The sequence below is a fragment of the Globicephala melas genome, chromosome 15 (assembly GCF_963455315.2).
Source record: "Globicephala melas chromosome 15, mGloMel1.2, whole genome shotgun sequence".
Classification (NCBI taxonomy): domain Eukaryota; kingdom Metazoa; phylum Chordata; class Mammalia; order Artiodactyla; family Delphinidae; genus Globicephala; species Globicephala melas.
The window spans coordinates 55,144-81,666 of NC_083328.1; the positions used below are offsets into that span (position 1 = coordinate 55,144).

At 59.3% G+C, this 26,523-nt stretch overlaps 1 protein-coding gene across 1 annotated transcript in view; it reads left to right on the forward strand.

Moving 5' to 3' along the window:
- FAM20C (FAM20C golgi associated secretory pathway kinase) overlaps positions 1–25,927 on the forward strand; it is a 36,584-nt gene extending 10,657 nt beyond the window's left edge. The window contains exons 4-10 of the mRNA XM_030851083.3: positions 16,872–16,964; positions 17,374–17,489; positions 22,770–22,950; positions 23,489–23,598; positions 23,757–23,838; positions 24,434–24,493; positions 25,059–25,927. Coding sequence (XP_030706943.1) covers positions 16,872–16,964; positions 17,374–17,489; positions 22,770–22,950; positions 23,489–23,598; positions 23,757–23,838; positions 24,434–24,493; positions 25,059–25,308 — 892 coding nt within the window. The 3' untranslated portion in view covers positions 25,309–25,927. The remainder of the gene's footprint in view (positions 1–16,871; positions 16,965–17,373; positions 17,490–22,769; positions 22,951–23,488; positions 23,599–23,756; positions 23,839–24,433; positions 24,494–25,058) is intronic.
- The last annotated feature ends 596 nt before the right edge of the window (positions 25,928–26,523 follow it).

Below are 26,523 nucleotides of genomic sequence, written 5' to 3' on the forward strand. Positions count from 1 at the left end.
CGGGCCAGGGTTCGAACCTGTGTCCCCTGCATTGGCAGGCGGATTCTTAAGCAGGGAAGCCCCACCATTTAAAGTTTAATGGGTATATATTTTTAATAGACATTGAAAAATATTTAAATAGGGCATTAGCCCATGAGTTGCTGAGTATTCTTGCTTTAGTGTTAAAGTAAGATTTTTTAGCACCTTTATCAAGATGTAATTTACATATTTCATAATTCAGCCACTTAAAGTCTACAGTTCAGTAGCTTTCAGTATATTCACGGAACCGTGCATCCATCGCCACAATTTTAGAGCCTTTTCGTTGCTCCAGAAAAAGCCTGTCCGATGCTGCCCTCCCTCCAGGCCTGGACAGCCGCTGGGCTACTCTCTGCCTCCGTGGACTTGGCCAGCTTGGAGTTTCATGTAAACAGAATCACACACTATCTGATTCTTTGTGTCTGCGTCTCTCACTGAGCATCATGTGTTCAGGGTTCATCCACGTTGTGGCCGGTGTCAGAGCTTCCTTCCTTTCTGTGGCCGAACAACACTCCCCAGTGTGGATGGGCCACATTTTACTTGTACTTTCATCCGTTAATGGGCGTTGGAGTTATTTCCACTTATTGGCTGTATGAATAACGCTGTATGAACATTCATGTACAGGTTTTGGGGTGGACATGTTTTCATTTCTCCCGGCTGTATGCCTGGGAGTGGAATTGCTGGGTCACATAATAACTAAGTGTGACTGTTTGAAGAGCTGCAGACGCTTTTCCTCGGCGGCTACGTATCGTGTGGTCCCAGCAGCCACCTCCACGTGCTGCGCGTCAGTACTTGTCTTTATCCGCCTTTTCGGTCCTCGCCATCTTGGTGGGTGTGTGACGTGGTGTCTCCTTGAGGTTCTGATTCATAGCTGTCTACTGACGAGTGGTGTCGAGTGTCTTTTCATGTCCTTGTTGGTCATTTAGATCTTCTTTGGAGAAATGTCTGTTCACATCTTTTGCTGTTGTTTAGTTCATTGTCTTTCCATTAGTAAATTGTAAGAATTCTTTATATATTTTGGATATTAGACCCTTATCACATACGTGGTGTCCTTTGAGGCACAAGTTTCTCATTCTGAGGATGTTGGCTTTAACTATTACGTTGTTGTAGCTCGTGCTTTTGGTGTAGTATTTAAATTGTAATATCGAAAAATGTACATGCTAGGTAATAGTGGTGCAGGTGATTGTGTGTGGCTGAAGTTCAGAAGCATTGGTGTATCCACAGAGACAACAGGCCTGGCAAGGCCATTGTTGTGTGACCTCCAGTAAATTCACCCCCTTACTGGGACTCAGTTTATCCATCTGTCAACAAAGGCATCGTAGGAAGAGGTTTGAGGTCTAAACTCTGTTGGATTGGTTTAGGAGACAGGGCACCAAGTTTATAGAAGGAAGCAGGAGGAGCTGGTATTTGGCAAGATGGGGTGGGGCTGGGCAGATGCACCAGAGTGTACGGGCTTTGCAATAGGATTCAACCTGCTTCTTGGAAAGGAAGCGTCCAGGTGTGCCCGTAACACTAGCTGTGACCACCTGCTGGCAGAGGTACGCCGTTCAGTCACCCCACGAGCACTGAGCCCGGCCTGGCCTCCTGCCAGGTGCAGGGAATGCGGGCGTGACTCAGGCCCGGCACTGCTGCTGCTTAGGGTGGGATGGAGAGCGGTGTGTCTGCTCCACTGCGCAGGGCCTGGTCCTCGGTGGGTGCCACACGTACGTCTGCAGAACGAACAAGAGAACGAGCCACTGACGGCAGACGGGAGACTGAGGGCTGGTGAGCACTTGGGAGGCAGCTGGAAGTTTCTCAGAAGTGACCTCCAGCTGAGGCCTGAGCACAGGTGTGACGCTCAGGAGGACAGCCTGGAGGAGGCAGCACAGTCCAGGACCGGGCGGCTTCTACAGTCTGGAGGACCAGTGCTGTTGTGCAGAGTACATCACGGGGCTGTTTATACTGAGGTTCATTTAAGTGAGATGAAGTTACAACCTAGTCTCTCGTCACACCAGCCACACCTGAGGCGTCAGGGGCTGCACATAACTGGTGGTGCCGTGTTGGACACGCCCAGCGTCACAGGAAGTTCTGTGGGACAGTTCTGTGTTTGAGCACAGAACTCGAGGGGAGACGGGTCCAGGCAGCTGGAGAGGGGCAGCGGTCAGACTCTGCAGGGCATCTGGGCCTGGATGTTGGGATTTTTTCCAGGAGTGTCAGTCAGCCACGTTATACGGGGAGGGTGGGAGGGCTAATCGGGTGTCGGATGGGAGGTGCTGGCGTCTGCGCCTGAGGAGGCGTGAGGATGGGGGATGAGCGTGGCTCTTAGAGACACTTGGGAGAGGAAGACCCCCTGGGCACAGTGACGGACGTGGTCGGGGCTGAGAGAGTGAAGCCTTCCAACCTAGGTGCCAGTGGCCTGCGGGGCCGTGCGGGGTGGGGGGTGGGGGTCCAGGCAGGGAGCAGGTGCACGTGGAGGCACCTAGAAGGTGAGGCCTAGCCGTAGAGAGTATCCTTGCTGTGTGACCTTGCAACACTCCCTCCCCTCTCTGGGCCTTGGTTGCCTTACGCTGCATGAGGCTGGATTACGGGAGGCTTCGGGCCCCTGCCCTATTGGACCTCTGTATCTCCAGTAAGGAAGACGGTGAACTCAGCACCGGTGGGGCTCCCGGAGCCACTGCAGTCGCCTCCCCGAGTCAGCCCTTGCTCTTTGATTGGCTGGTGTGCTGGAGTTTGCAGTTGTGACCTGCAGACATTCGAGGGATGATGACTATTTGGTGCGCTTGAGCAGTGGCTATTTAGGGCACAGCAGCTGAATGCAGGCTGGAAACGGAGCTGCAGCCGCGCTTCTGCTCAGGTCACTTGCCAGCAGGCGACCCGTCGCTCCCCGCGGCCTGGCGAGGCTGCTTTAACGGTCCGTTTTCACCAAAACAGCCGGGCCGCCTACTGAGCGTTTGGAATCCGGAGCTACAGCGCCCTCTGTGCCATGTGTGTTTTGGGATCCAAAGCGTGTTCAGACGCAGGGAGGGAAGGAAAGCACACCTGCCCCCGTGGTAGCTTTGAGGGGAAAATAGCTCCAACAGCAAGACGACACCTCCAGTACAGACGAGCCGGTCGCTGGTGTTCCACAGACCCGGCATCACTTGCAAAGCAGAAGAAGAGAAAAACCCCACGGGCCAGGCTCAGTGAGTCTGAAATGGGTCGAGTCTGGCTCACTGAGCACTTGTCAGGCAGGGCTGAGGAGCTGGGGCGACAGTGGAAGGCGCCCCCAAAGAAGGCACCACCCCCACAGCCTGGAGGCAGATGGGACCGAGGTCGTGGGTGCAGGAAAGGGCGCCATGCCAGACACAGTGCCTCACGGACCCAGAGAGGGAGGCCACTGTTACCCCACAGACCTTGTGGACAAGGAGACTGAGGCTCAGAGTGCCCGAGGGCACCCAAGGGCACTGGCCAGCAGTAGATGTGGCTGGAGTGACCACTGCACTGTCCCTACTCAGATCTCAGCGCAGTGGTCATCATCGTCTTTGATGTCGTTAACGTGTGGGTTCGTTTCTGGTTCCTTAATTTATGACAACAGCTGAGCTCTAACCCTGTGCGTCCACACCGTGTGAGTGTCCCAGGCTGCCGTCGGGAAGCATCACTACCCGGGCAGCTTAGAGAGTCAGGAAGCTCTTCTTCCTCAGTCCCGGAGGCCAGAGGCAGAAACCACAGTGTCGCAGGACCGCCTCCCCGAAGGCTTCTGGAGGGTCCTTCCTGCCTCTTCCGGCTTCTGGGCGTGGCTGTCGATCCTTGGCGTTCTGTGGCTTGTGGCCAGGTCACTCACTCCCTTTTCTGCCTCTGTTGTCGCATGGTCTCTCCTGCGGGTCTGTGTCCAAATTCCCTCTTCTTATAAGGACACCAGTCACTGGACTCAGGGCCAGCCTGATCCACTATGACCTTTTCTTAATGAACCCCACCTGCCAAGTCCCTATTTCCACATAAGGCCACAGTCACAGGTCCCCAGGGTTAGGACTTAAACATCCCATTTTGGGGAACACAATTCAACCCTTTCCAACATCCAGGTAAGACTATATTCCGTGTATACCCGCACCTCTTCCCAGTGCCTGGGTGCCGAAAGGTAGGAAAGAGTTTTCATCTTCACGGCTGATGGATTCACCCGCCGCCCCGCCTGCCTGGGTCTCCTCTGTGTGTTGTATGAGGAGGGTCAGTTAGATCAAGGGCAAATATTATCAGTGCTGGTAAAATCCAATACAATTTTAGCTTGACCGACACTTGTAATTCCCCACCTTCCCGCCTTCTTAAAATGCACGTTTCTGTTGAGTTGGAACGTTCATATGGAAATGCACACAGACGGTAAGCGGGTGTTTACAACACGCGCCAGTAACCAGGTGACCAGGTAACCAGCAAACCAGCACCAGGTCAGGACCAACTGACAGCGCCCGGACCCCTGTGGCCGCTGCAGTTTCCTCCTCCCAGGGTGGCTCCTGCCCCCCGGTTCCCAGTGAGTGAATCCCCGCCCCCCTGCCCCCACCCATGCTGCCCGCGCGTCTGAGAGATGCCTCTCCCGTGGCTCGTTCTCGTGGCCAAGTCACGTTCCATTGTGTGAAAACCTCCGGTTTCTTCATCCCTCTCCTGTTGACGGACTTGGGGGCGGTTTCAGTTAAAGAATGTTGTTAGTGGAGCTGCCCTGACCGCTCTCGTACTTCTGAGGGCTCGTCTGGGGGCAGGGCTGTGCCGGGAGCGCAGTGCTGGGTGGCAGGGTCGGGCTCTGTTCAGCTTGGCTTCAGTAGAGCCGCTGTCCAGGGCAGCCATCCTGTGGTCTACACTCCAGCAGCTCATTCCAGGGCAGGGTGTGGCACCCAGGCTTGATGCCAGTGTCTGTGATGGCCGTACACGGAGCCTGGACAGGTCGCAGGCCGTGAATGCCCTGTGCCTCTGGACCAGGCCAGGCCTAACCCCACTTCTGGCCCCTGGGGCCTCACTCCCTTTGTTTGCGGGCAGCAGCTCCCCTCTGTCCTGCTCTGGGAGCCTTGGTCTGGAGGGACAGCCGCGTGTGTGGCTTTGCGGGCGGAGGGGCCTGTGTCTGCACGTCCGTCCGGGGGCTGCTGCCCGCCCTGCAGGGACACATGGCCGCCTGTGCCCACCACGCGCTCCTTGTTCGTGCCACGGCTGGTCTCCCTGAGGCTACCACGCTCGGCCGCGCTGTCCACGCCAGTGAGACCCGTTCCCTCGCCTTCTCAGGTCTGTTAGGGTTTGACAGCCTCCACTCTGGCCGGCGAAGCCAGTGCCCCTGTAGCTGACACGTCATGTTTTAATTTTATCACCAGCCCTCCTTCAAGGAGGAGGAAATTGAGGCTCAGGGGGTTTAAACGTGAATCGGGCGTGGGAGGCCGGCCAGGGCTTGGTTCCAGTGTCTTGGACGTCAGGTCCCAGGCCTCTCAGGCACCGTCAGGCCGAGGCTCGGCCGTCCGGGGACCCTGGACCCGGGGTCTCTGCTGGGGAGGCGCCCATGCTGCCCACTCCTCCCAGAGGCATCGCATGTGAAGAGGCTCTAAGTACCTGCATTACTTTTGCAAAGAACAGGGGTGTGTGTGTGTGTGTGCGCGTGTGTGTGTGCGCGCCTGTGCGCATCTCCCGGAGAAACCATCCCTGAGCAGCTCTTTGAGGCCCAGGAGCTCCTTGTAGCCGAGGTGCACACACAGAGGCAGCTGCAGAAACCCCTTCTGGCCAGCCAGCCCTTCTCACCGCAGAAACGCGAGCCGCCCCCCACCCCCAGCCTGGCCCGCCGGGGGCAGCGCGGGCCTGAGAACAGGAAGTGCTGGAGGGCAGGGCCTCCCCTGGTGACTTGCACCTCAGCCTGCTGAGCCCTGCTCAGGCCCGCGCTGGGGCCCAGGGGCGCGAGCGGGCAGCCTCACTGAACCGCCTGCCCTCCAGGCCCCGCCAGGGCCTCCCGATGACCAGTGCGTCCAGCAGGGTGCGGCGCCCAGATGGGCGCCCTCTCGGCTGTCTTCCCAGTGCTTGCACTGCCTCTGGGTTAGTGACACGGTGGTCCAGACCCACCGCCTGGCCCTGAGCAGGCCCTGCGCCTCGCTGGGGCGCCTCCTCACGAGGACCGCATCCAGCTGTCGTGAGCACAGGCCCGGGGGAGCCCACTGGCTGCAACCTCGTGGGGCGAGCTTCTCTGGGGCAACACGGGGCAGGAGTCGCAAGGGGCTTGGCTCTGTGAGGTTATCCGTCCCTGGAACAGTTCTGTGGGAGGCGACTGGAGGGGCTGGCTCTCCCCGACACCTCCTCCCTCCCCCTCCCTCCAGGGCTGGCAGGCAGAGGGTCTACGGTGGCGTTCTCCGTGGTCCCCACGTGGCCACCGCGTCCGTGGACCTGGGGCTCGGTGCCTCGTTATCAAAGCATGAAACCATTGCACGCTATTTGCACTCATCACTTTTACGAGGAGAGGATTTAAAGAGGCTCCTGGCTGCCAGAGCGGGAGCCATGGCCACGTTGTCACTGCAGCACAGGTGCCGCTACGGCCTTGCATGCTGAGCGGCTATCCCAGATTAACGTGTAAAATGCAGTTTTGTTGTCCATGACCCTGTACTGCGTGTTGGTCTCCAGGACCGATTTATATATGAGTCAGACAGCGCCTCTCCTATATTTAATCTCTTGATGCTCCCGTCAGACATGCCATATGGATCCTGTACAGCGGGGGCCGGGCTGTGAGCCACAGAGCTGCCTCCTTTGCTGAGAGAGGCAGGCGCCACCTCCTGTGGGCCCTGAGCTCCCCTGGGCCTCGGCGTCCTTGCCGGTGACAGGGGTCACACTAGGAACACAGCAGGGCAGCCGGGCTGGCCGTTCCCTCTCTGAGCCACTGTGGGATTGAAGTACAGATGGGGTCGCCGGGTCGTTCTGGAGCTCTGCACCCCGCTGGCCTGGTCTCATCACCTCAGCTGGTTGCTGGCGCCCAGAGTCCCCTTCCTGCACTTACCTTGGGGGAGGGCCCCACCTGCGCTCCATATCCGGGGCTGCCCAGTGCCCTGCAGTTTGTCCACAACCTCAGTTGACTCCCACTGAGCCCTGGGTGTGACCATCTATGTCTCCAATACGCACAGGGCCTAGTGGACTCAGGGGAGCTTCGGGCGCCAAACTCCTGCAGTTCACGTGTACAGCCCGGCAGGGACGCTGTGCGGGGCTCCCGCGGGCTCAGAGCAGCACCTGGTGTCCCCACGTGGCCCCTGCAGGAAGGAGCGGGACCTCTGAGGGCCATCCTGGCCTCTGCGGGTGGTGCAAACAGAAAACGTCCAGAGCTGCAGAGCCCAGTGCACCAGGCCCAGGGGGGCCTCCTCGGCCAGCACAGGCCCTGTGACGGGGGTGGGTGGACGGGTCCTGCGGTTGGCCTGTGAGGGTCTGAGCGTGCGGGGGGCTCTCCAGCAGCTATTCCAGGTCCAGTCCTTGGTCTTTGGTGCGTCTCCACGGCGCCCTCCCCGTGCCACTGGGAGTGATGAACAGACACCAGGTCTCACGTGGTTGATCGCCTTACAGGCCCCCAGTTGTAGGACACTTAGGTTGTCTCCAATTTCATGGGTTATTTTTATAGTCAGAAAGCCGTGGACTTTATTAATTGAAAAACGAGTAACAACCCATTACAGGCTTTTGAGAGACTCTCCCAAGCTTGTCAGCAGCAGAGCAGAGCTGTTGGCCCAGTGGAGGCTCGGGGCAGAGCAGCCAGGACCCCAGCTGAGCCTGCACGGCCACCCTGGGCTCTCTGCCCGACAGCACATTGGGGAGTCAGCTGTCCACCTTCGAGATCCACCATCACTGAGAGTGAGTGTCTTGAGGAAACGAGAGGGCAGGAGAAGACTCTGGGGGACAGAGGGGCTCACCTGAGACGTGGGGGGTTGTTGCCTGAGGAGCATGGTGCCGGGCCTCGGGGAAGGGTCTCTGGAGAAGGGGCTTCTCCCGCTCCAATCTTTGCTTCGCTTCCAGGGTCCACTGCAAGCCTTCTCCCCGGGGTCCAAGCGTCCCCGTGTCCCCATGTGGAGGACATGGTTGCCCCGACCAGCTGAGCTCCTAGGCCCCCAGGAAGGGCTGGCCTGATGCTGCCCAGTCAGAGGCTCCCAAGGGTCCGAGGCAGCGCAGCACCACCGCCTCCCACGTGCCCTGGGCGCTGGCATGCTTGAGCGCCGGGAGGATTCATTGAGTTGGTCCCCACTGCAGCCCCGGGGGCTCGTCATCCTAGCCCGTTCAGACAGGACCCAGAGGCCCAGGGAGGGAATGGCTGCCCGCAGAGCTGCGAGGCCAGCGTCGTGGCCAAGGGGACCGCCCGCCCCAGGTTCCCGGGTGGCTCCCTGTGGCTGGCCTGGCCGTTATGCTGGGCCGCCACTGTGCGTGGGCTCGAGTGGCCAGGGCCCGGCCACTGAGGCTCCCCAAACACCCTGCTGTTTCACCAGCGGCCACAGCTCCCTGACTCGGGCGACCACGGCTGTTCCTGCAGCTGGGATTCCTTTGCTTGACGAAAGAAAAGAAAAAGGAAACTACTGGAGGCAGGCAGGGAAGTGGGTAAAGGTAAGAAGTTAGTACAACCTGCAGAGGGCGCAGTTCTGGCCGCTGTCGAGCAGGTGGGGGGCTGTGCCATCTCCCGGTCCCCCCAGCCTCGTCAGGACGCCCGCCCCAGCTGACCATGACAAATGTTTCCTTGGAAGCTTCTGGAAAAGATTATCCCCTTTGCTCAAATCAATGCAAGCAAGTCATTTTTTCCGAAAACATCCTCCTGAGCGGCAGCGTGGAGAGTCTCCCTGGTGTTAGGGTCTCTGGGGGCCGTCACTGGGCTATCGTGAAAGGGGCAGAAGGTGAGAAGAAGGAAAGAAACTCTGGTCTTCATTCCCACATGCCAGAGAAGAAACCGAGTCGGGCATCTCAAGAGCAGTTTGGTCAGCTGGTTGTTTTTTACACCGTAAAAGGAAATTTTGCAGACCTGACATCTCCTTAAAAAGCCTCGAAAATAAGCTGGAATCGACCCTACGCTCGGGATTGACTTTGTTTTTCCTTCAGCAGGAAAAACAACATCACAGCAGTAGCCTTGGTGCTAAATATTTAATACACGGTTTAGTAGATTTGAGCATCTTTTTTTACCTTGAATAAAAAGATGAGCAACGGAGGCTTAAGTACGGAAAGAAGAACTAGGGGCCTGTGTTCATGGTTGCCAGGGACAGAGCATTCATTTGCACTCTAATGTCATTCCTTAGTCACGTCCCCAAATTCCAGATGAGCAGACAGAAAAGTATTTAAAACACAATAGATCTTAAACTTTCAAGCAAATCTCTTCCCCCCCACCCCCCACCCCGCCCCGACCCTTTGCTTTGGAACGCAAGTCTGAGTCACTGCAATTATTTTTCAATGGAAACGGCTTCAGACTTTCTTTGCAGTTACAGATCTTTGAATTGTTTTTTAATTGGTTTTCATGAAATTGACCATAAGAGGTTTGAGTCTCTTCTGAGTTAATTTTTCCACCCAACCATAAGTGAGCAACTTGTCCCCTGTGTCCTACTTTGAAGAGCTGTCACCATGTCTCTTGGAGACCCAAGGGGAGGGTGTCAGCGGGTGTGAAGGCCCCTCGTGATCACCTGATGACGGCAAATCGCTGACTGGTCCTGATGCTCTGGCTGTGGCTCACGGCGTGGCCGGTCGAGGCATGGGCAGGTCTGTGGGCGAGTAACAAGATGCTGGGGGAACCCGTCCCTGGGTGTGGTCATTATGAGGCCCATAGCCTTCAGGGAAATCCTCCCCCCAAAGAAAATAGGTTGGTAGGAGTGGACAACAGGTGCTGGAGGTTCTCAATAGGAAGAGCGTGTTTTACCAAACAGATCCCAACCCCCGCAGGGGCCAGGACAAACGTTGCCACAACTGGCAGGAGATACTGACGGAAAGGTCTCGCCGAGGTAACTGCCAGGGGGCGGACTCCTCTCCCTTCCAGAATGTCTACCAGCCGAAAACCTGATACTAAACAGCTTAGTATATCTCCTTAATGACAAGGTGCTCGCTTGCTGCCGTGTGAGTGATGGGAAGATTGTCCGAGAAAGAAAGGCTGATTTCTGCCTCCTCGCCTGCGCCGGGTGACCGGATCCACTGCGCGTTTTGGAGGAACGAGCAAGCGTCTGTCTCGTTGGGTGTTTTGCCCCTGAGGTTGGCCCGGGGACGGGAGCCAGAGCCTCGTCCCTGCGGTGGCCTCTGCCCCCCAGGACATCAGGCCACCTGGTTAGGACAAGGGTCTTTGCAGAAGTGATGGAGTCAGGATCTTGGGGCGAGGTGGTCACCTTGGACCCCTGGATGGGCCCGAAATGCAGTCACGTGTGTCCTTGGTTTGGACACAGAGAAACCAGAGGAGGGATATGGTGATGGAGGCAGAGCTGAGGCTGAGGAAGCTGGAAGAGGCTGGAGGGACCCGCCACCCCCGGAGCCCCTGGGGGGAGTGTGACCCGCCCACGCCCTGATTTTGGACCCCAGTCCTCAGAACCGTGAGGGGTGAACTCCTGTTGTGTGAAGCACGTCTGTGGGCATCTGTTACAGCAGCTGCAGGACACCCATCCACGCGCCTCCTGGGCCCCCAGCTCCTGGAACTAGGAGGAGGCGGTGGGGATACAGACGCCGCCAGGATCTCCGGTCCACGTGCCTCGCCCGGCTTTGCCGCTTCCCAGCACGTGACCCGGCTACAGTGCCTCACCTGTGAGGTGGGTCTAGTCACGCTGCCTGCCTCCCAGAGTCCTGACCTGCGTGCGTCAGTGTGAGTGGAGCGTTGACAGCAGAGCCAGGTGCTAGAAAGTTCTACAGGAGGGTTTGCTGTCATCAGTAGCTTACTGAATAATGGATAGAAGAGGGTCAGAGGAGGCTGGGTGCACGGGGACCCAGGGGAGGACCCCCGGGAGCACCGCCGTCCGTCTGTGAGCATCTCCGGGGCCGAGCGGGTACCTGCGGACACCTGAAGGGGTGCCTTTCGCGATTCTCACGTGGCCTTGGAGACGCTCTCGTTCGTTCTGCCTCTCTTGCTGGGCCTGCACGACACACAAGAGGTGTATGTGTGGCCCACCTCACTCTGGGCCTCAGTTTCCCATCTGGGCTCAGGGATCTCGGGGGCCCTTAGCTCTGACAAGGACACGGAAAAGCCTTGTGACAGCTGTGTGTGCCCTGGGCAAATTGCACCGTTGCCCTTTTTCCAAAGTTTCACCCAACGGTTTGCCGTTCTCTCTCCTGGCTCCCGCATCCCCGTTCAACTGGCCTTGGCTCGCCGTGTGCAACTCGGCACGGGTTGGTGGGGCAGCCAGCAGCAGGGGCACGGCGGGGCTCTGCTCCCCCTGGCGGTGTCACCCCTGAGCCGTCTTACCTGCCCCACTTCACAGAGGCACCAAGGGCGCACCTGCTCCGTCAGCCTGGAGAGGGTGGCAGCCCGGGCAGGCCTGTGTGAGCAGACCCTTCCCCACCAGTTGTCCTCCCCAGGTGTCCAGTGAAGAGAATATGGTCCAGCCCACTCCCCACCCCAGTCCCCCCATCTCAATCCGGGGGTCCCCTTGGACTAACGCAGGGCATTGGACCTCAGCGCTGGGCCCTGTATCGGGACCTCTCTGTTGGTGAGCTGAAACCTCTCACTGGCTGTGTCCTCGTCTGTAGGACGGGGACACTTCACAGGGGTCGTGAGGACGCAGAGAGTGAACGCGCGGAAAGCACTTAGCAGGGCGCTCAGCTCAGAGTAAGAGCTGGATAAATGTTGGCTTTTATCCCTTCGTGGGTTTGGTCATAAGCTGCCAACTTACTCTGCTTTCAATCAGAGCAAAAGTTTTCTGTTTTCGCGCAAGTGAAAGAATGCTGAGATGTTGGCAGTAGCAGTGAGGTCAGCAGGGAGGCTGTTGGTCTGTGGGAGGGACAAGGGGTCTGACAGCTGTTAAGAGGGGTGCAGTGGTGCAGACCTGCTGGGAGCTGGGCCAAGCGTCTGGCAGGAACTGGACGCACTGGTGGGCCCTTCCTCCCACCAGGAACCAGGACCTTTCTTGGGGACATGGGGACGGTTCTTGCAGCCGAACCTCTGGGGCTGCAGCCCCTTGTCCCCTGTGAGCCTAGGCACCTGACCTGGCGGCTGGCAGCCAGCGTCTTCCGGCCTCGCTGTGCCCAGAGGCGGTTCTGATCCCAGAGGAAACGCAGGCTTTCGAGACCCACACCCGGAGCCATGTCTGACTTTGGGGCCTAAAGAAAGAGCCTAGGACTGGGTCAGACGCCCGGGTCCTGACCCAGGGCCAGCCATTTCCAGCCATGTGGCTCTGCAGACGTCACTCGCCCTTTCCCAACCTCAGACGTCTGTGTCATCAAAACAGGGGCAAAGATCAGAGCCTTGAGGGGCGCCCCAAGCACAAATCGTGCAGCCCAGGGAGGGCCCACGATGCGCGTCGGATTCTGCCCCCTCAGCTTATGTGAAAACAGAGGTGCTTCTCTCAAAACGTCTGCGTCACTTCTTACAAGTGTAATGCATTTCAGCGTGACCAGATCTGGAGGAAACAGACGGAATTTCACAACCTCTCCAAGGTTGCTAAATCACTGTGTCCTTTGTGCTGCTTTCGTGTTGCCAAAGATTCCATACGCCTTCCCTGCTCCTGTGGTAAAAAATTACCACAAATTTAGTGGCTTAAAGCAACACAAGCTTGGTCTCTTACGGTCCTGGAGGTCCGAAATGTAAAATGGATCTGGGGGCTGCGGGCTTCTGGAGGCTCTGGAGTTGGCTTTCTGCCGAGGAATGCAGGCGCCTCTAGAAGCTAGAGAAGGAAACAGATTCCCCCCCGCCCCAAGCCTCCATCTTCAGGGCCGCCAGTGTAGCCTCTTCTGGCTTCAGATCTCCCTGTGCTTCCCTCTAATAAGGACCCTTTTGATGACATAGGGCCCATGCAGATAATCCAGGACCATCTCCTCATCTCAAGATCCTTAACTAAATCACACCTGCAAAGTTCCTCTTGCCATTTAAGGCAGCCTATTCACAGGTTCTGGGGATTCAGAGCACAGACTTCCTGGGAGAGGCCAACATAGCAGTCCTTCTCACTTTAGTGTGAATAACCACCATCACGTAGTATTGTGCTTCCTTCCGAGCTAAGGGAAGTCCCTCTAAAGGAAGGGGGTTTGGGTGTGGTCAGCTCTGGAGAGGAAGGGGAGAGGGACATGCAGGAGGCCCCAAGAACTGGTCCCAAGCAGCCTCTCACTAGGGTTTAGCGGGTCTGGGCTTTGAGGGTATCCGGGACCGCCCTCCAGGGCCTGCTTTCTGGTGGCCTTGGGGCTCCATCTGACTGTCTGAGCCAGGTGGAGTGTGAAGTTCCAGGGCCTTCCTGACAGGAGGAGCGGACCCGAACCTTCCTCGGACCCTGGCCCTTCCCACTTCCACCAGTTTCTACCTTTCTGCCCTTTTCAACCCCAGTCGCCGTTGCCAAGGCCACCTTTCACTTCAACAGACACTAAATCCGTGGTTTGCCTCGTTCCTCAGCTGCTGTTTGACCAGGAAGTCATCAGCCTTAACACCTTTTCATTTCCCTGCCTTGCAGTCCCGAGGCCAGGGTGGGGGAGGGCCGTGACTCCTGGGCTGCAGGTGCCCTTCCAGGAAATGCTGGTCCCTGGCCCCTGGGCTCTCCGCCCCTCGTCAGGGCAAGCCCTGGGTGCTCAGCCAGCTCCAGAGGGTCCGATAGCGTCTCCTTTTCACATCTCCATGCCGCCCTCCCAGGAAGAAGCCTGGGGCGGGCCGCACCCCACACCTGCCCTCCTGCACCTGAGCGCGCCTTCCGCCGGGACACCTGGAGGAAGGAGAGGCTGCCAGGTGGCCCGGCTCAGCCAAGTCCGGTCTCCTGCCTGGCGCTTTGGGTTCAGTAGTTTTCCAAAGTACCTGCTGTTTCCCAGTGCAGCCCAGGAAGTGGCAGGAAGGTGGCCGGCCCCCCATGGAGGGGCCCATGGCCCACCTGCTCCCTGCTCAGTGCGAGGACAGAATCCCAGTCTCTACAGTGGGACCGGAGCCGCTGGCCCCCGGCACCCCGCAGACGCTCCCAGGCTACCCCTTGCTCAGCACCTGCGCCCTGAGGTGGGCCGGCATCCTCCCCACAGCAGATAAATGGAAACTCCAAGACTCCCTGAGTTCTCCCAGCTGTGAACTGGCTGGTAAGGACGCCAGGAGGTGAGCAGAGCTGCCTTCCTGTGAATGGCCCGGGGACAGAGGCCACCGGAAAACCCCAAGGCGGGAGATGGGAAGGTACCAGGAACTGTTCCGGAGCCTGGTCACGGTGCCTTCAGGAAGCGGCTGGGCTTTTCCCAGAGCAGCAGGGCTCAGAGCCACCTGCATTCCACGTGTGTGACCTGCTCAGAGGGGTGGGTCAGGGTGAGGGAGAGGGAACAAAGGCTGAAGCACTGGTGATGGTGATGATGGCCTGGCCGAGAAAGTGGAAGAAGGAAGGTCTACTGGGGGGGCAGACAGAGAGCCCTGTTGGGTCAGGGGAGCCATGAGCTGAGTGGAGAGGCAGAGCCTGGGAGACAGAGGGCAGAGGAGGACCCAGGCGTGAGGGTATACGGGCAGAGGGACAGTCGGAGGGAGCAGAGAGGCCTCAGAAAGGCCGTCCTCTAGATCTGCACTGTCCAGGACAGTAGCCACCAGCCACATGTGCCTGTTTATGTGTAAGTTAATTAAAATAAAATGTGGAAGTCGGGTCCTGTGTCCAACATCTGGGTGTGCCTGTGAGGTGCAGAGCATGTCCATCACCGAGGAGAGTCCTGCTGGGCTGGGGAGGGCAGTGCAGGCCACGCTGAGAAGCAGAGTCGGTGACCCGGAGCCCCTGGGTGGGGCGAGAATGGCCGATCCTCCGGCAGCACAGGCGAGAGCTGTGCTGCCAGCCCCGGGCATGGCCCCGGGGACTCTGAGGGCCCACAGCTTCATACACTTTTGTAGGGCTCTCTTTGAGGGACTCTGCCCCAGGAGCTGGTGGTGAGTTCTGATGTATTTTACAACGAAAATAATTCTTAATTCCACGACAGACTGAAAAAATTAAAGGCCGGGGATGTGTCGGGTGGGGTTTGCAGGCTGTGCAATTGGGAGGCGCTGCCTTGCGGGGAGGGCTGTTCTGGGGTCTGCAGGGAAGAAATCTGACTTAAATCTGCACCGGCTCTTTTCCAGTTTAAACGTCAAAGTCCGTAGAAGCAGTGTTGTGTAGACAGTGCTAGGCTCAGCCCGGGATTCTCAGTTAAGTCAGCCACCACCTTCAGTCTCCGAAATGCCCAGTCCTCCAGCTGCAGACCAGGGCATGGGTGGCTTCCAGTGAGGGAGGCGCATGTATTTAATTCGACCCACAGTGTTTTTTAAAAAAGGAAATTTACTTGCCAGCATTTAAAAGTCAGGAGATCCCACCAGGAAGCCTGAACTTGGTTTCCTTATGTCTCCGGAGCCCTGGCCAGCGTGGCCTTCCCTTCTCCCAGGTGCCGAGCAGTCCCCGCCCTGGTGCCAGCCCCCTGCAGGGTCTGTGACTGGGAAATGCACGCCAGCCACCTCCAGCTCCGCCGGGTGACTAGGTGGCCTGTGCCTTGGTCACCAGCAGCCGTCTGCAGGGTATCCCTAAGTGGCTCACAAAGGGACTGGTGCAAGGCCAGGGTGGTCCCCAGTCAGAGTCCTGCCCAGGCCAGAGTTACACCAGCTGGAATCGTGAGCACTGGTCTGTTCCCAGAGTCACAGGCTGGTTCTGGAAAGGCTGATTCAGGTGACATTTGGGGAAGCACGGGGAAAGGGGCGAGTCCCGTCAGGAGCTCTGAGAGCACAGGGGGCGAGGGAACCTCCAGTGGATGTGCAGCCCACTGGACTGAGGCCTGGGTCTGGTCCTCCCTGCGTGGCCTCAGTTTCCTGAGGGTGGCTCTCCAGTACTCAATACCTGTGCGTGTGCCTGTGTGCTTAGCAGTGATGTCGGCTGGCGGTTGGGTCCAGATGCTCGGGGTCAGGCGGTCTCTGGCCAACTCGAGCTGCATTTTGGGGAGTGAGGACTCAGGGAAGCCAGGCTGGGAGAGTTACCTGGGGAAATGTGGTGAGTCTCCTGTCGCTGGCGCATTCACGCCTGTACTGGACAGCCTCCGCCTTGAGTGGGCGGTGTGGGCCAGACCATGGGAGGCCCTTGACTCTCACCCGACCTGTTTCCCAGCTCAGAGAAGATCGCTGGCATTTGGTAAATTCTTATTAGGCTGAAGGTTGGGTTTCCTCCCTGGGTGCCGCCAGGTGGCCTCCTGGGGAAATTGTCCCCAGCGGTGGAGGCAGGGCACGGAACGGACCTGGATCTCATGCAGGGAGTGTGTTTGCTCCCACATGACTTTGGACAGTGGGCAAACGCCCCAAAATGTGAGGTCAAAGCCTGGCCCTCACCGTGTTTGCCAGGCTCAGCGGCCATGGTTCACGGGCCCAGCCGCTCCGCGGCATGTGGGATCCTCCCGGACCGGGGCACGAACCCGCGTCCCCTGCATCGGCAGGCGGACTCCCAACCACTGCGCCACCAGGGAAGCCCTAAGTGGTTATTCTTAAATGCAACTTACTTAGCTGTAGGTTTATATAATTTTATTTATTTTTTATTTTTTGTTGGCTGTGCCACACACCTTGTGGGATCTTACTTCCCCAACCAGGGATTGAACCCGCACCCTCGGCAGTGAAAGCTTGGAGTCCTGACCATTGGACCACCGGGGAATTCCCTATATAATTTAATTTTTAACAATGACTACATTTAACGACTTGTTCCCAGAATCCTTGGGAATTCGACAGTCAGCTCCCCGGAGTTGGTACGAGCCACACGCCCCCTTCCACTGGGACGACTTCTCTTTGATAAACTTCTGTTCTGTTCCATTTTCTCCAGGCAAATGAGGGAGCAGGAGACACCCCCTGACTTCTTCTATTTCTCCGATTACGAGAGGCACAATGCAGAGATCGCTGCCTTCCACCTGGACAGGTGAGCCCTCCCGCCGGCACCCTCGTGGCATTGTCACCCCATGGCCATGCCCTGCTGTGTGCCTGGCCGACAGGAGTTGCCCAGGTGACCCAGGGTAGAGAGCCGGCCGTCGGGAATAAAGGGGAGAAAAGAGGACACTCACAGGGCATCAGCCTCTCTGGCAAGACCAAAGGTCATGAGTCTCGCAAAACTGGGCCCCTTCCCTCCGTGATCACCTGTTTCAGGGCAGCTCTGCCAGCAGAATGCAAATTCTTTGTGGCCTCACAGGCCCCTTGCTGCTGGGGAGGAGGGTGGGCAGCCGACGTGAGGGGTCTGGGCCTAACGGAGGAGAGTGAGGTGTCCACTCAGCTCCGGTGGGAGCGGCTGGAGGGTACGGAGGTGAGGACTCCTTTCCCTGTCCTTCTGCCAGGATCCTGGACTTCCGCCGGGTCCCTCCCGTGGCTGGTAGGATGGTCAACATGACCAAGGAGATCCGGGACGTCACGCGGGACAAGAAGCTGTGGAGAACCTTCTTCATTTCCCCAGGTAACCTCATTCCCCAGGTAACCTGCCCCTGCACCGCGTGCCACACACCCTAAGTCTAAAAGTCTTGATCGTTCCTGACTCCGCCCCCCGGGCTGGCATAGATATTGTTTCTACCAAAGGCAAAAGGAAATTCGTCACCTCTTCGGGGTTCTCCTCCAGGTGGTCCGGCCAGAGGGGAACTCCGTCCTTTGGACTCCCCCAGATTTAAAACACCCCAGCAAGACCCCCCCATAGTGGCAGGGGCCGTGCTGCGCCCCCCTCCTCCACCAAGTGCCGGCGGGGAGCAGCGACTTCACCTGGTCCCCTGGAGGGTTGACCCTGGTTCCCCTTGCACTCGGGTACCCTGCACGCTCCATGTACCAGGAGGTGCTGACATTTATGAAAACCTTCAAGACTGCATATTATAAACCTTAAGTGCACACATAAACGTAAGTCACGCTCTGCTGAGTTACCTGCCCCAGCCTGTTTCAGACTTGGGCCTCCACGATCCGCCCATCCCTTTCCCAAGCACTTCCTTTGCGCCAGGCCCTGCGCTGAGCTGTTCCAGGCGCCCACGCTCACTAGGCTTGGGCCATGGAGAACTCTCTTGTGTTTCATCTTGGAACATTTTGAGTTGTCCCAGTGATGCTGGCACAGCAGAGCGGGGTGACCCAGCTGGGACACCGAGATCCACAGAGAGTGGACCTCGCCCCCCGCTCCCCTGCAGGAATGCCTCCGCCATGCCTGGCACCCACCCCAGTTAGTTCATGCCGACAGAAGCCACATAAGCCCTGGATTGTCTGTGTCTGAAGACCTGCTGGCGAATAAAAGCCCAGCCTAGAAACTCCTTTCTTGTAGACTGACGTTCGGATTGACGTACTCGGCACGCTTCTCAGCTGCATTCACAAATTCATCAGAACTGAGGCCACACGTCCTTAATTTCATGAAGCTCCATGTTTGTCATCCGCTGCTCACCGAGAGCCTCGTCTGGCTCCTCCTCTCAGAGCCCGTAAAGAGAGGAAAGTAGGGCAGAAACCCACCCACCCGCCCGAGGCAGGAGGCTTCTCATTCCCTTTTGTGTCAGTGTCTCACCCGTGTGACCAGAAACCAAAGGGCAAAGTGAGAGCCTGTGCGTCGGGAGGGGTCTTTGAGGGCTTTCCGGGGTCGCCTTGCCTGTGCCCGAGCCGCGTGGATGGGTGGGACAGGCCCGTCCGGGGGCGTGTGCCCCTGCCTCTGTCATGGCACAGGTGGGAAGGTTCAGGTGACGCAGCCACAGCGGCAGGCGCCCCAGCCTCGCCGAGCACCTGCGTGGGATTCCTCGCTCAGGCCCTGGGGTGGCCCATCGTTTCCACATCCCCATTTTTAAATGGTTTAACTGACGTTTGGAGTCTGAACTATCCCCACGGTCAAGATGGTGACCGTGTCCGTCCCCCAGAGTCCCCTCCCGCCCCTGCGTCCCCCCAGACGGCCTGGGGCCACCTTCCATCTGTGCATTGGGTTGCTTCTGACAGTGGAGGCTGGGCGGCCTTGGGCCTGTTCTTTGTCTTTCCCTCGACGTGGTTATTTTGAGAGTCACCCACACTGTTGCCTGTCCCCGCATTTTCTCTTTCATTTCTGAGCTCTGCCCCGACAGTTGAGGGCCCTGAGCGGAAGGGATGATGTAACCTGCCACAAGGAAAGGGAGGGATTGAAGTTTGAAATCTTGAGAAAGGGACACAAATCAAGGGGTTTCTGCGCTGGATTCCACTTCCTCTGGGGCAGAGGGGCCTCCGAGTTGATGCCCGCTCCGTGTTCTCCTGGGGAAAGGCAGCCTTAGCCTGGGCTTTGAGTGGGGAGTCCTTTCTACAACCAGAAGATGGAGTCAGCTGTTAGCCTAAGCAGATGAGCTGAGATGCTGGCGTCCCACCCTGTCCTCCACACGAATCATGACTGTTGGTCTCCCTGGTTGTCCCCGAGTACACAGCCTCATGCCGACACCCGTCCTCACCCTGAGCAGAGCCGTCACTCTGACTGGTCGGTTCCGACAGCTGGACCCACTCGGGTTCCCAGCTCCCAGCTGCTCTCCCAGGCCCCGCGGGTTTCTCCGAGAATCCTGCTTGGCGCCCGAGCTCCCCACCTGGGTCGCACTCCTGAACGCTGTCCTCGGAGCAGCTGGCCGCAGGCTCAGCTTGGTCTGCCGCTCCTGACACCCACCTCTCTGACCAGACTGTCTGTGTCCCCACCGCCCTGCTCTGCCAGCCAGACCTCTTCCTGAAAGCCCTGGGGGAGGTTTGCTTTTCTCTTAAGCAGCCAGCTTTGACCTCGTCTTGGAAAATGAAATCTGTCGGGATTCATTTGGACCACTCTGGCTCTGCTTGCACTTCTGCACCCATCGGAGGCCAAACTCACCATAGATGCCGAGCTTCCCTGTAGACTTTAATCCACGCCAGCTCCCTTCCGCCTCCAGGGGCCTGAGTGGGGGCAGGGAGCCCGCGGGGTGAGAGGTGGAGGCGGCCCTCCTTGGGGGCAGGGAGCCCGCGGGGTGAGAGGTGGAGGCGGCCCTCCTGCCGGCAGGCCCAGGGCAGCAGTGTGCGGCCGGAGGTGCAGGGCTACGTTGGACTGTGGGACAGCCGAGTGCCTGCCACCGTGGGGCTGCGCGGAGGCCAGCGGCTGGAGCCCACGTCTTCTACGGAACACGTTCCTCGTGCTTTCCTGGCAGATTCCTATGGACGTGCCTCATATCCTGAGATCAGCCCGCGTCCTCCTGCGCAAATTCTGTGGGCTTCTACAGGGACCCCGTGTGAACCCCCCAGGAGCCTCTCCTGCCCCCTCCCAGCCACTCAGCCCCACTTTTAAATCGGCTCTTTTCCTGCCATGCCGGCTGCGGTCTGGCTGGGTGGTCACTGGGCCTCTGTCCACACACTGTGGTCAGTGCCCACTCAGAGTCCCACTGAGGGCCAGAGGGGTTCCCAGAACTGCACCCGGGCATCCTCAGCGCCCCCCCCCAGAAGCCCTGCCCCACGTGACATCTTGGCAGCCTCCAGCCGGCAAACCCCTGAAACATTCAGAGAACGGCGCACCTGGACCGTCCGGGACCCTCAGGCTGGCGGGTGTTGGTCCTCTGATCGACACTGATCCTCGCAGAGACGAGGCTCCCTGCACAGGCAGTGCATCTCATCCAAGTCCTCTGGGGCTGGAGCAGGCAGGCCCTCCTGGCTATCTGGCCCCGGCCACCCCCAGCTGTCTGTCTGGAGTGTCATTATAAGATGAGCCAGGACTGCCTCCTCCAGCGCCCTCCTCTCCACACGCAGGGCACTGCCATGACCGGCCCCTCACTCCTCCCTCGGGTCACAAGTTTAACACTCAGCCTCAAAACTGCTGCAGCCCCCGTTCAGGGGAGACCGAGGCACAGAGAGGTGAAGGGCCTCCCCCGAGGCTGCACAGCTGAGAAGCTACAGGCTACGGGCTATCGGAGCCCCACCCTGGACGTCCCTTTAGAGACTGGATTTGGGTCTCTGATGAAGAAGAGGCCGTGGGCCCAAGGGACTGCCTGTCTTTTCACATGAGTCCATCTAAAGCCAGTCTAGGCTGTTAGAGGGACCGATTCCAGGGCTCAGAAAAGTATTTTCCTCCTGACAATGGGCTGAGATTGAACTGTGTCTCCACAGACGAGATCTCAGGCTGATCTTTCTTTGATCGCCTGACAGTCATGACTCAGCAGCAGCTGCGAGATCCTGAGGGGGGGGGAAGCAGGGGGTGTGAGGGAGCTGTCTCCCATCCCCGTGTCCCGACCTGCCTGGGACTCTGCGTGTTCAGAGGAGCCGCCGAGCCCGCGCTTCCATTCCAGGGGGTGTGACTGCTGTCTGTAGCCAGAGAAGGTCACAAGTGTCACTCGGGCAGGCTGTGCAGCAGAAGGGGGGACCCCTGGCCCTGGAGGGAAGGGGGCCTGCAGTGGTGCCTGGGGCCCTGGCCCTGTATTTCTGCACACCCCAGGCTCGGGGTTTGTTTCCCCAGCAAAGGAAGGAAGTGGTTGACCCTGAGGACATGGTTCGGTTGGTAACTGCACGGACAGACCCACCGCGCCCAGCACTGAGGAGTGGCTGCAGCCTGCTCCCCGCCCAATGCTTCTCAAATCACTCTTCTCTGTGGGGGTATAATCCACACGTCGTCAAGCCAACATTTGAGGTGTGCCGCTCAGTGGTTTTTAGTACATTCTCAGTGCTGTGCAAGTCACTACTATCTGATTCCAGGACATTTGCTCACCCCGCAGAAACCCCGTCCCTATTCAAAGTCACCCCCGCTCTGCCCGACAGCTGCCATTGTCTCCCCGTGGGTTTGCCTGTTCCCGGCGTTTCACGTGAGCGGTGTCTGGCTTCATCCACTGGGCGTAATGCTCACGGTTCATCCACGTGGTAGCAGGTGTTACACTTCATTCCTTCTGTGGTTTAATACTGTTCCACTTCATGGATGAACCGCACTGTGTTTATCCGCCCATCCCTTGACGAGCACGTGGGTTGGTTCCGCTCTGACTGCCGGAGTGGCCTGCTGTGAACGTCTGTGTGCAAGTGTGTGTGTGGATGTGTCTTCATTCCTCTCGGGCGTGTGCCTGGGAGTGGGATGGCCGGGTCATGCGGTAGTTCTGGCTCCAACTTTCTGACTGTTTTCCGCAGCAGCTGCACCATCTGACATTCCCACCAGCACTGTGTTAGGGACCCGACTTCTCCACACCCTCAACACACTAGTTATTATCTGTTCTTTTGATCAAAACTATCCTCCTGGTTGAGAAACTGTGGACTTGGTTTGCATTTCCCTGGTGACTAACGCTGTCGAGCATCTTTCCGTGTCCTTGTTGGCCATTTCTATATTTTCTTTGGAGAAATACCCTTCGAACTCCTTTGCCCATTTATTGATGGGGCTGTTCATCTTCTCATTACTGAGACGTAAGAACTCTTCTGTGTGCAAATACTGGACGCTTACTAGCTTACGGTTTGCAGGCCTCTCCCCGCCGGCTGAGTCTCACTTTTTTTTCTTGGTATGAGGGCCTTTTTCAAGCCACTGGACAGAATCCCCACAGACTCCAGACTTAGTTTCGAGGGTAACGAGGAAGAGCTCGGGTTCAGGTCCGAGCCCCAGGGTCTGTGATGCGGGGTTGGAGCAGGCGGCTGAGGTCAGGCGTGAGAGTGTGGGTGAGCCCTGCCCAGGGGAGGGACGAGTCGGATGTGGCGCAGACACGCTGGCCCAGGGTGGGGTGGATGTCCGGGAGGGGCCGGCATGGGGACGCTGCCCGAGTGGCCCCACTGCCTGCGTGTCCCCCACCCACAGCCAACAACATCTGCTTCTACGGGGAGTGCTCTTACTACTGCTCCACGGAGCACGCCCTGTGCGGGCGGCCAGACCAGATCGAGGGCTCGCTGGCCGCCTTTCTGCCTGACCTGGCCCTGGCCAAGAGGAAGACCTGGCGGAACCCCTGGCGACGCTCATACCACAAGCGCAAGAAGGCAGAGTGAGTTGGGCGCACGTTGGGCGGGGACTCCAGGATCCTGACTCCCCGGGGTCTCCAGAGGGCTGGCTTCTGCCCGACCTGCAGCAGGGAACAAGCTCGGTGTGAGGAATGGCAGGGCCAAGTGTGTGGGAGCAGATGATCAGAAAGGGCCCCTCACTTGGGAACTGGGTGCTCACTGGCCTCTGGGATCTGTCCGTGTTAAGACGAGGCTTCAGACCTCTGCTCTTCTTGCAAGAGAGCCACAGTCCCTACAGCCACGGAGACGTCCTTGCAAGTGTGCTGTCCAGGCCCCCCCAGTACGTGGCATCCGCGTGCTATAGCTCCATCGCCTCCCAGCCCCATGCTCCTGTTAATGCAGCCTTAGCCCGCCGCTGGTCGGCATCATCCGCCCACACTCTGTCCTGCGGTGACACCTTTTCTCACCCGGTGCCCGGTGCTGCCCCGGGAACCCGGTGTGCTGAGCTGGGCAGCCCCAGAGGTTGGTTGGGTCCTCCTGTCTACAGGGGAGCCCGCCCTTCTCATGCCGGCTCCCCTGCAGGTGGGAAGTAGACCCTGACTACTGCGAGGAGGTGAAGCAGACGCCCCCCTACGACAGCAGCCACCGCATCCTGGACGTCATGGACATGACCATCTTCGACTTCCTCATGGGTATGTCCGGGGCCACCGGCCTGCCCTGGGAACGCCTGACACAGATCCAGCCACCGTGGTCCTGCTTGTACTCGGTTCTGCCAGCTTGGAGGCCAGACGGGGGAGGGAGGGGACGCCTCTGAGCTGCACACAGGCTCCCAGCAGGCTTGTCCCTACAGGAAACATGGACCGCCATCACTACGAGACCTTCGAGAAGTTTGGGAACAAAACGTTTATCATCCACTTGGACAATGGGAGAGGGTGAGTCCTTCCAGACGCAGCGAAGGGCTGGCCGTGTCCCCACCCAGACCTGGGGGAGCAGGCGCTCTGTGGGGAGGGACGGCCCAGCCCCCAAAGGCCCCGCTATGTGACACAGGGTTCTGGCCAGGACTCCTGTGAGCCTGTGAGCTGGGGAGACTGAGGCCTGCAGTGGGTGTGTGTGCAGGGGACAGACCACTCCAGCGGTCAGAGCTGCAAGTTCTCAGACGCCTCAGGGAATCAGCTCTGGGCACCTGGGCAGTTACGTCTGTGGGTCACGCGTTCCCAGCTGTAGAAGACGCCCCTGCAGCTAGACTCCTGGCTGACCCGCCCTCGAGCCTTCTCCGCTCATTCTGCCCGGACTCACCCCTTCGAACCTCTGCTCAGTCCAGTGGCCAGAAGGTCAGGCCGCTTTCAGGCACCTGCCTCGTCCCAGGCCCTGCACCCGGGGCTGGACAGCAGGGGCCAGGCCCCCGCAACACGAGGCAGGGCCCACGCGGGCACCGCCTGCTCTGATGCTCCCGTCCCAGTGCCTGGGCTCTGCGCACGGTGTCCCCCTGCGAGTGGCCTCTCCACAGCTCTGTTCTTCTTCCCGCAGGTTTGGAAAATACTCCCACGACGAGCTTTCCATCCTGGTGCCTTTACAGCAGTGCTGCAGGTGCGGCTCTGCCCCTCCCCGAGGGCCCCACCCCTGGGCTGGCCCTGTCACTGCACAGGAGGCCGGATGCTGCCACAGCCGCGGCCGCAGATCAGGCCGAGCCTTCCTGTCCCCACCCCGGCAGTTCCCAGAGCTCCTCCCGGGACCCAGCTCCGTGTCACCGTAATAGCCCACCTTGCAGCGGAAGACACCGAAGCCCCGGGCTCCCACTCTGCCACCTTTCTCGGGGCTCCCAGCCCGGCCCCTCCTTTAGCAGATGGGGAAACAGGCTGTGGGGCTAAACACCTGCTCGGCCCCGGGGCAGCTCTGTGTCGCCTGGCCCAGACAACGAGCAGGCCAAGCCGGGGCTGCCTCCCTCCCCGCTACTGTCTGCCGGGAGTAACGGGGCCCGTTGGACACCGCTGGGCCCACCCGGGCCCCTCCTGGAGGCAGGACCCTCACCACGTGCTTCTGAGAGGCCGGGGCTGGAGTGGGCCAGGGGCTGGGCCGGCACCGCGCTCGGGGCGGCTGCAGCGACGGCCAGGCTCTTCCTCCCGGTGCCGGCCTGACGTCATTCTCCCCGCAGGATCAGGAGGTCCACGTACCTGCGGCTGCAGCTCCTGGCTAAGGAGGAGTACAAGCTGAGTCTGCTGATGGCCGAGTCCCTGCGTAGGGACCGCGTGGCCCCCGTCCTGTACCGGCCGCACCTGGAGGCTCTGGACCGGCGGCTGCGCGTCGTGCTGCAGGCGGTCAGGGACTGCGTGGAGAAGAACGGGCTGCCCGGTGTCGTGGAGGACGACCTCAGCCCCGAGCACAGAGCCTCTGCTGGGAGGTAGTGACCGTGAGCCGTGGCCAGGCCAGCTGCCGGGGCACACGGGCCAACGCAGGAGCGGACGGGCTGCCCGGGGACGCGTGTCCTCACTTTCCAGACCAGGGCGGGCCGGCGGGAGCGCACTCCGCCCCCGTGGACAGAGGCGGCCTGGCGGCGGCCCACCACCCTTTTGTATGGAAAGGAAGCCTTTACTTACTATTTTGTATTTATACCTGGTGTAAATGTACATAAATAGAGACATCTATGCAGACCCCGACCACCCAGCAAGTCACACGGAGGGCCACCCGGCAGGGCCAAGTGCCCCTGCGAAGGGCTCCCCCTCTGGACCGAACGTACAGTAAAAACTCTCCTCCCTGCCTGGGGCTGAGGTGTCTGGGGCTGCAGGAGGCTCCTGAGGCTGTCACGGACTCCCGTCGACAGATGAACACCGTGTAGCTTTCGGGCGACGTGAAGGACCAATCGTTACCTGGCTGCCCGGGCTGCCTCGGGGCACCTTCTGACTTGCTTCGGAAGCCTGTGCACGTGTGTGACACAGTCATGTGGCCGGGCAGCTGGTTACTTTCACGGCATCTTCGTGGAAGAGTTTGCAATGTGGTAAAGGTGCAATAAAGATTCAGCAAGTGTGTGCTGGGGCCTCGCTGGGGTCTGGGTCCCCCACTCCGTGGTGCTTAGCTGCTTGCCCACCCGCCCTCCAAAAGAGTGAGTCCCAGAACCAGGCGTGGCCCGGCGTCCGGGCTGGAAGGAGGGGCTTGACGCAAGGTCTGAGGTGGGCCTTGGTGTGGCCTGTCCCGCTGTTGCTGCAGCTGCTCCCGGGGAGCTGAGTGGAGATCCCTGAAGGTGCGCCCCAGAGTCTCTACAGGCCTGGCATCACGTGGGCACCGTGTTTACCCAGCAGGAGCCAGGACAGTGGTGGCTGGACTGGCCACGGGGACGGCGAGGGAGGGGCTGAGCCAGGGGTGGCCTGGGAGAGCCAGCCCCCCAACGCCCTGCTGGAGGGAGGGGACACTGGTCTCCTGGCCCGGAGGCTGGGGCTTGTGGGCGGGGCCCAACCCTGGAGGACTCACATGAGGACTCGCGTGAACCCCGGTTCATGAAGCAGAGAAATCACAGCCCCTGTGCCTTTTGCTGGGGGTTCCCTCAGCTGTCACCCCACAGATCTCCCTGTGCGCACAGGAGGGGAGACCACGTGCGGATGCAGGGAGGACATGGCCGTCTGCAA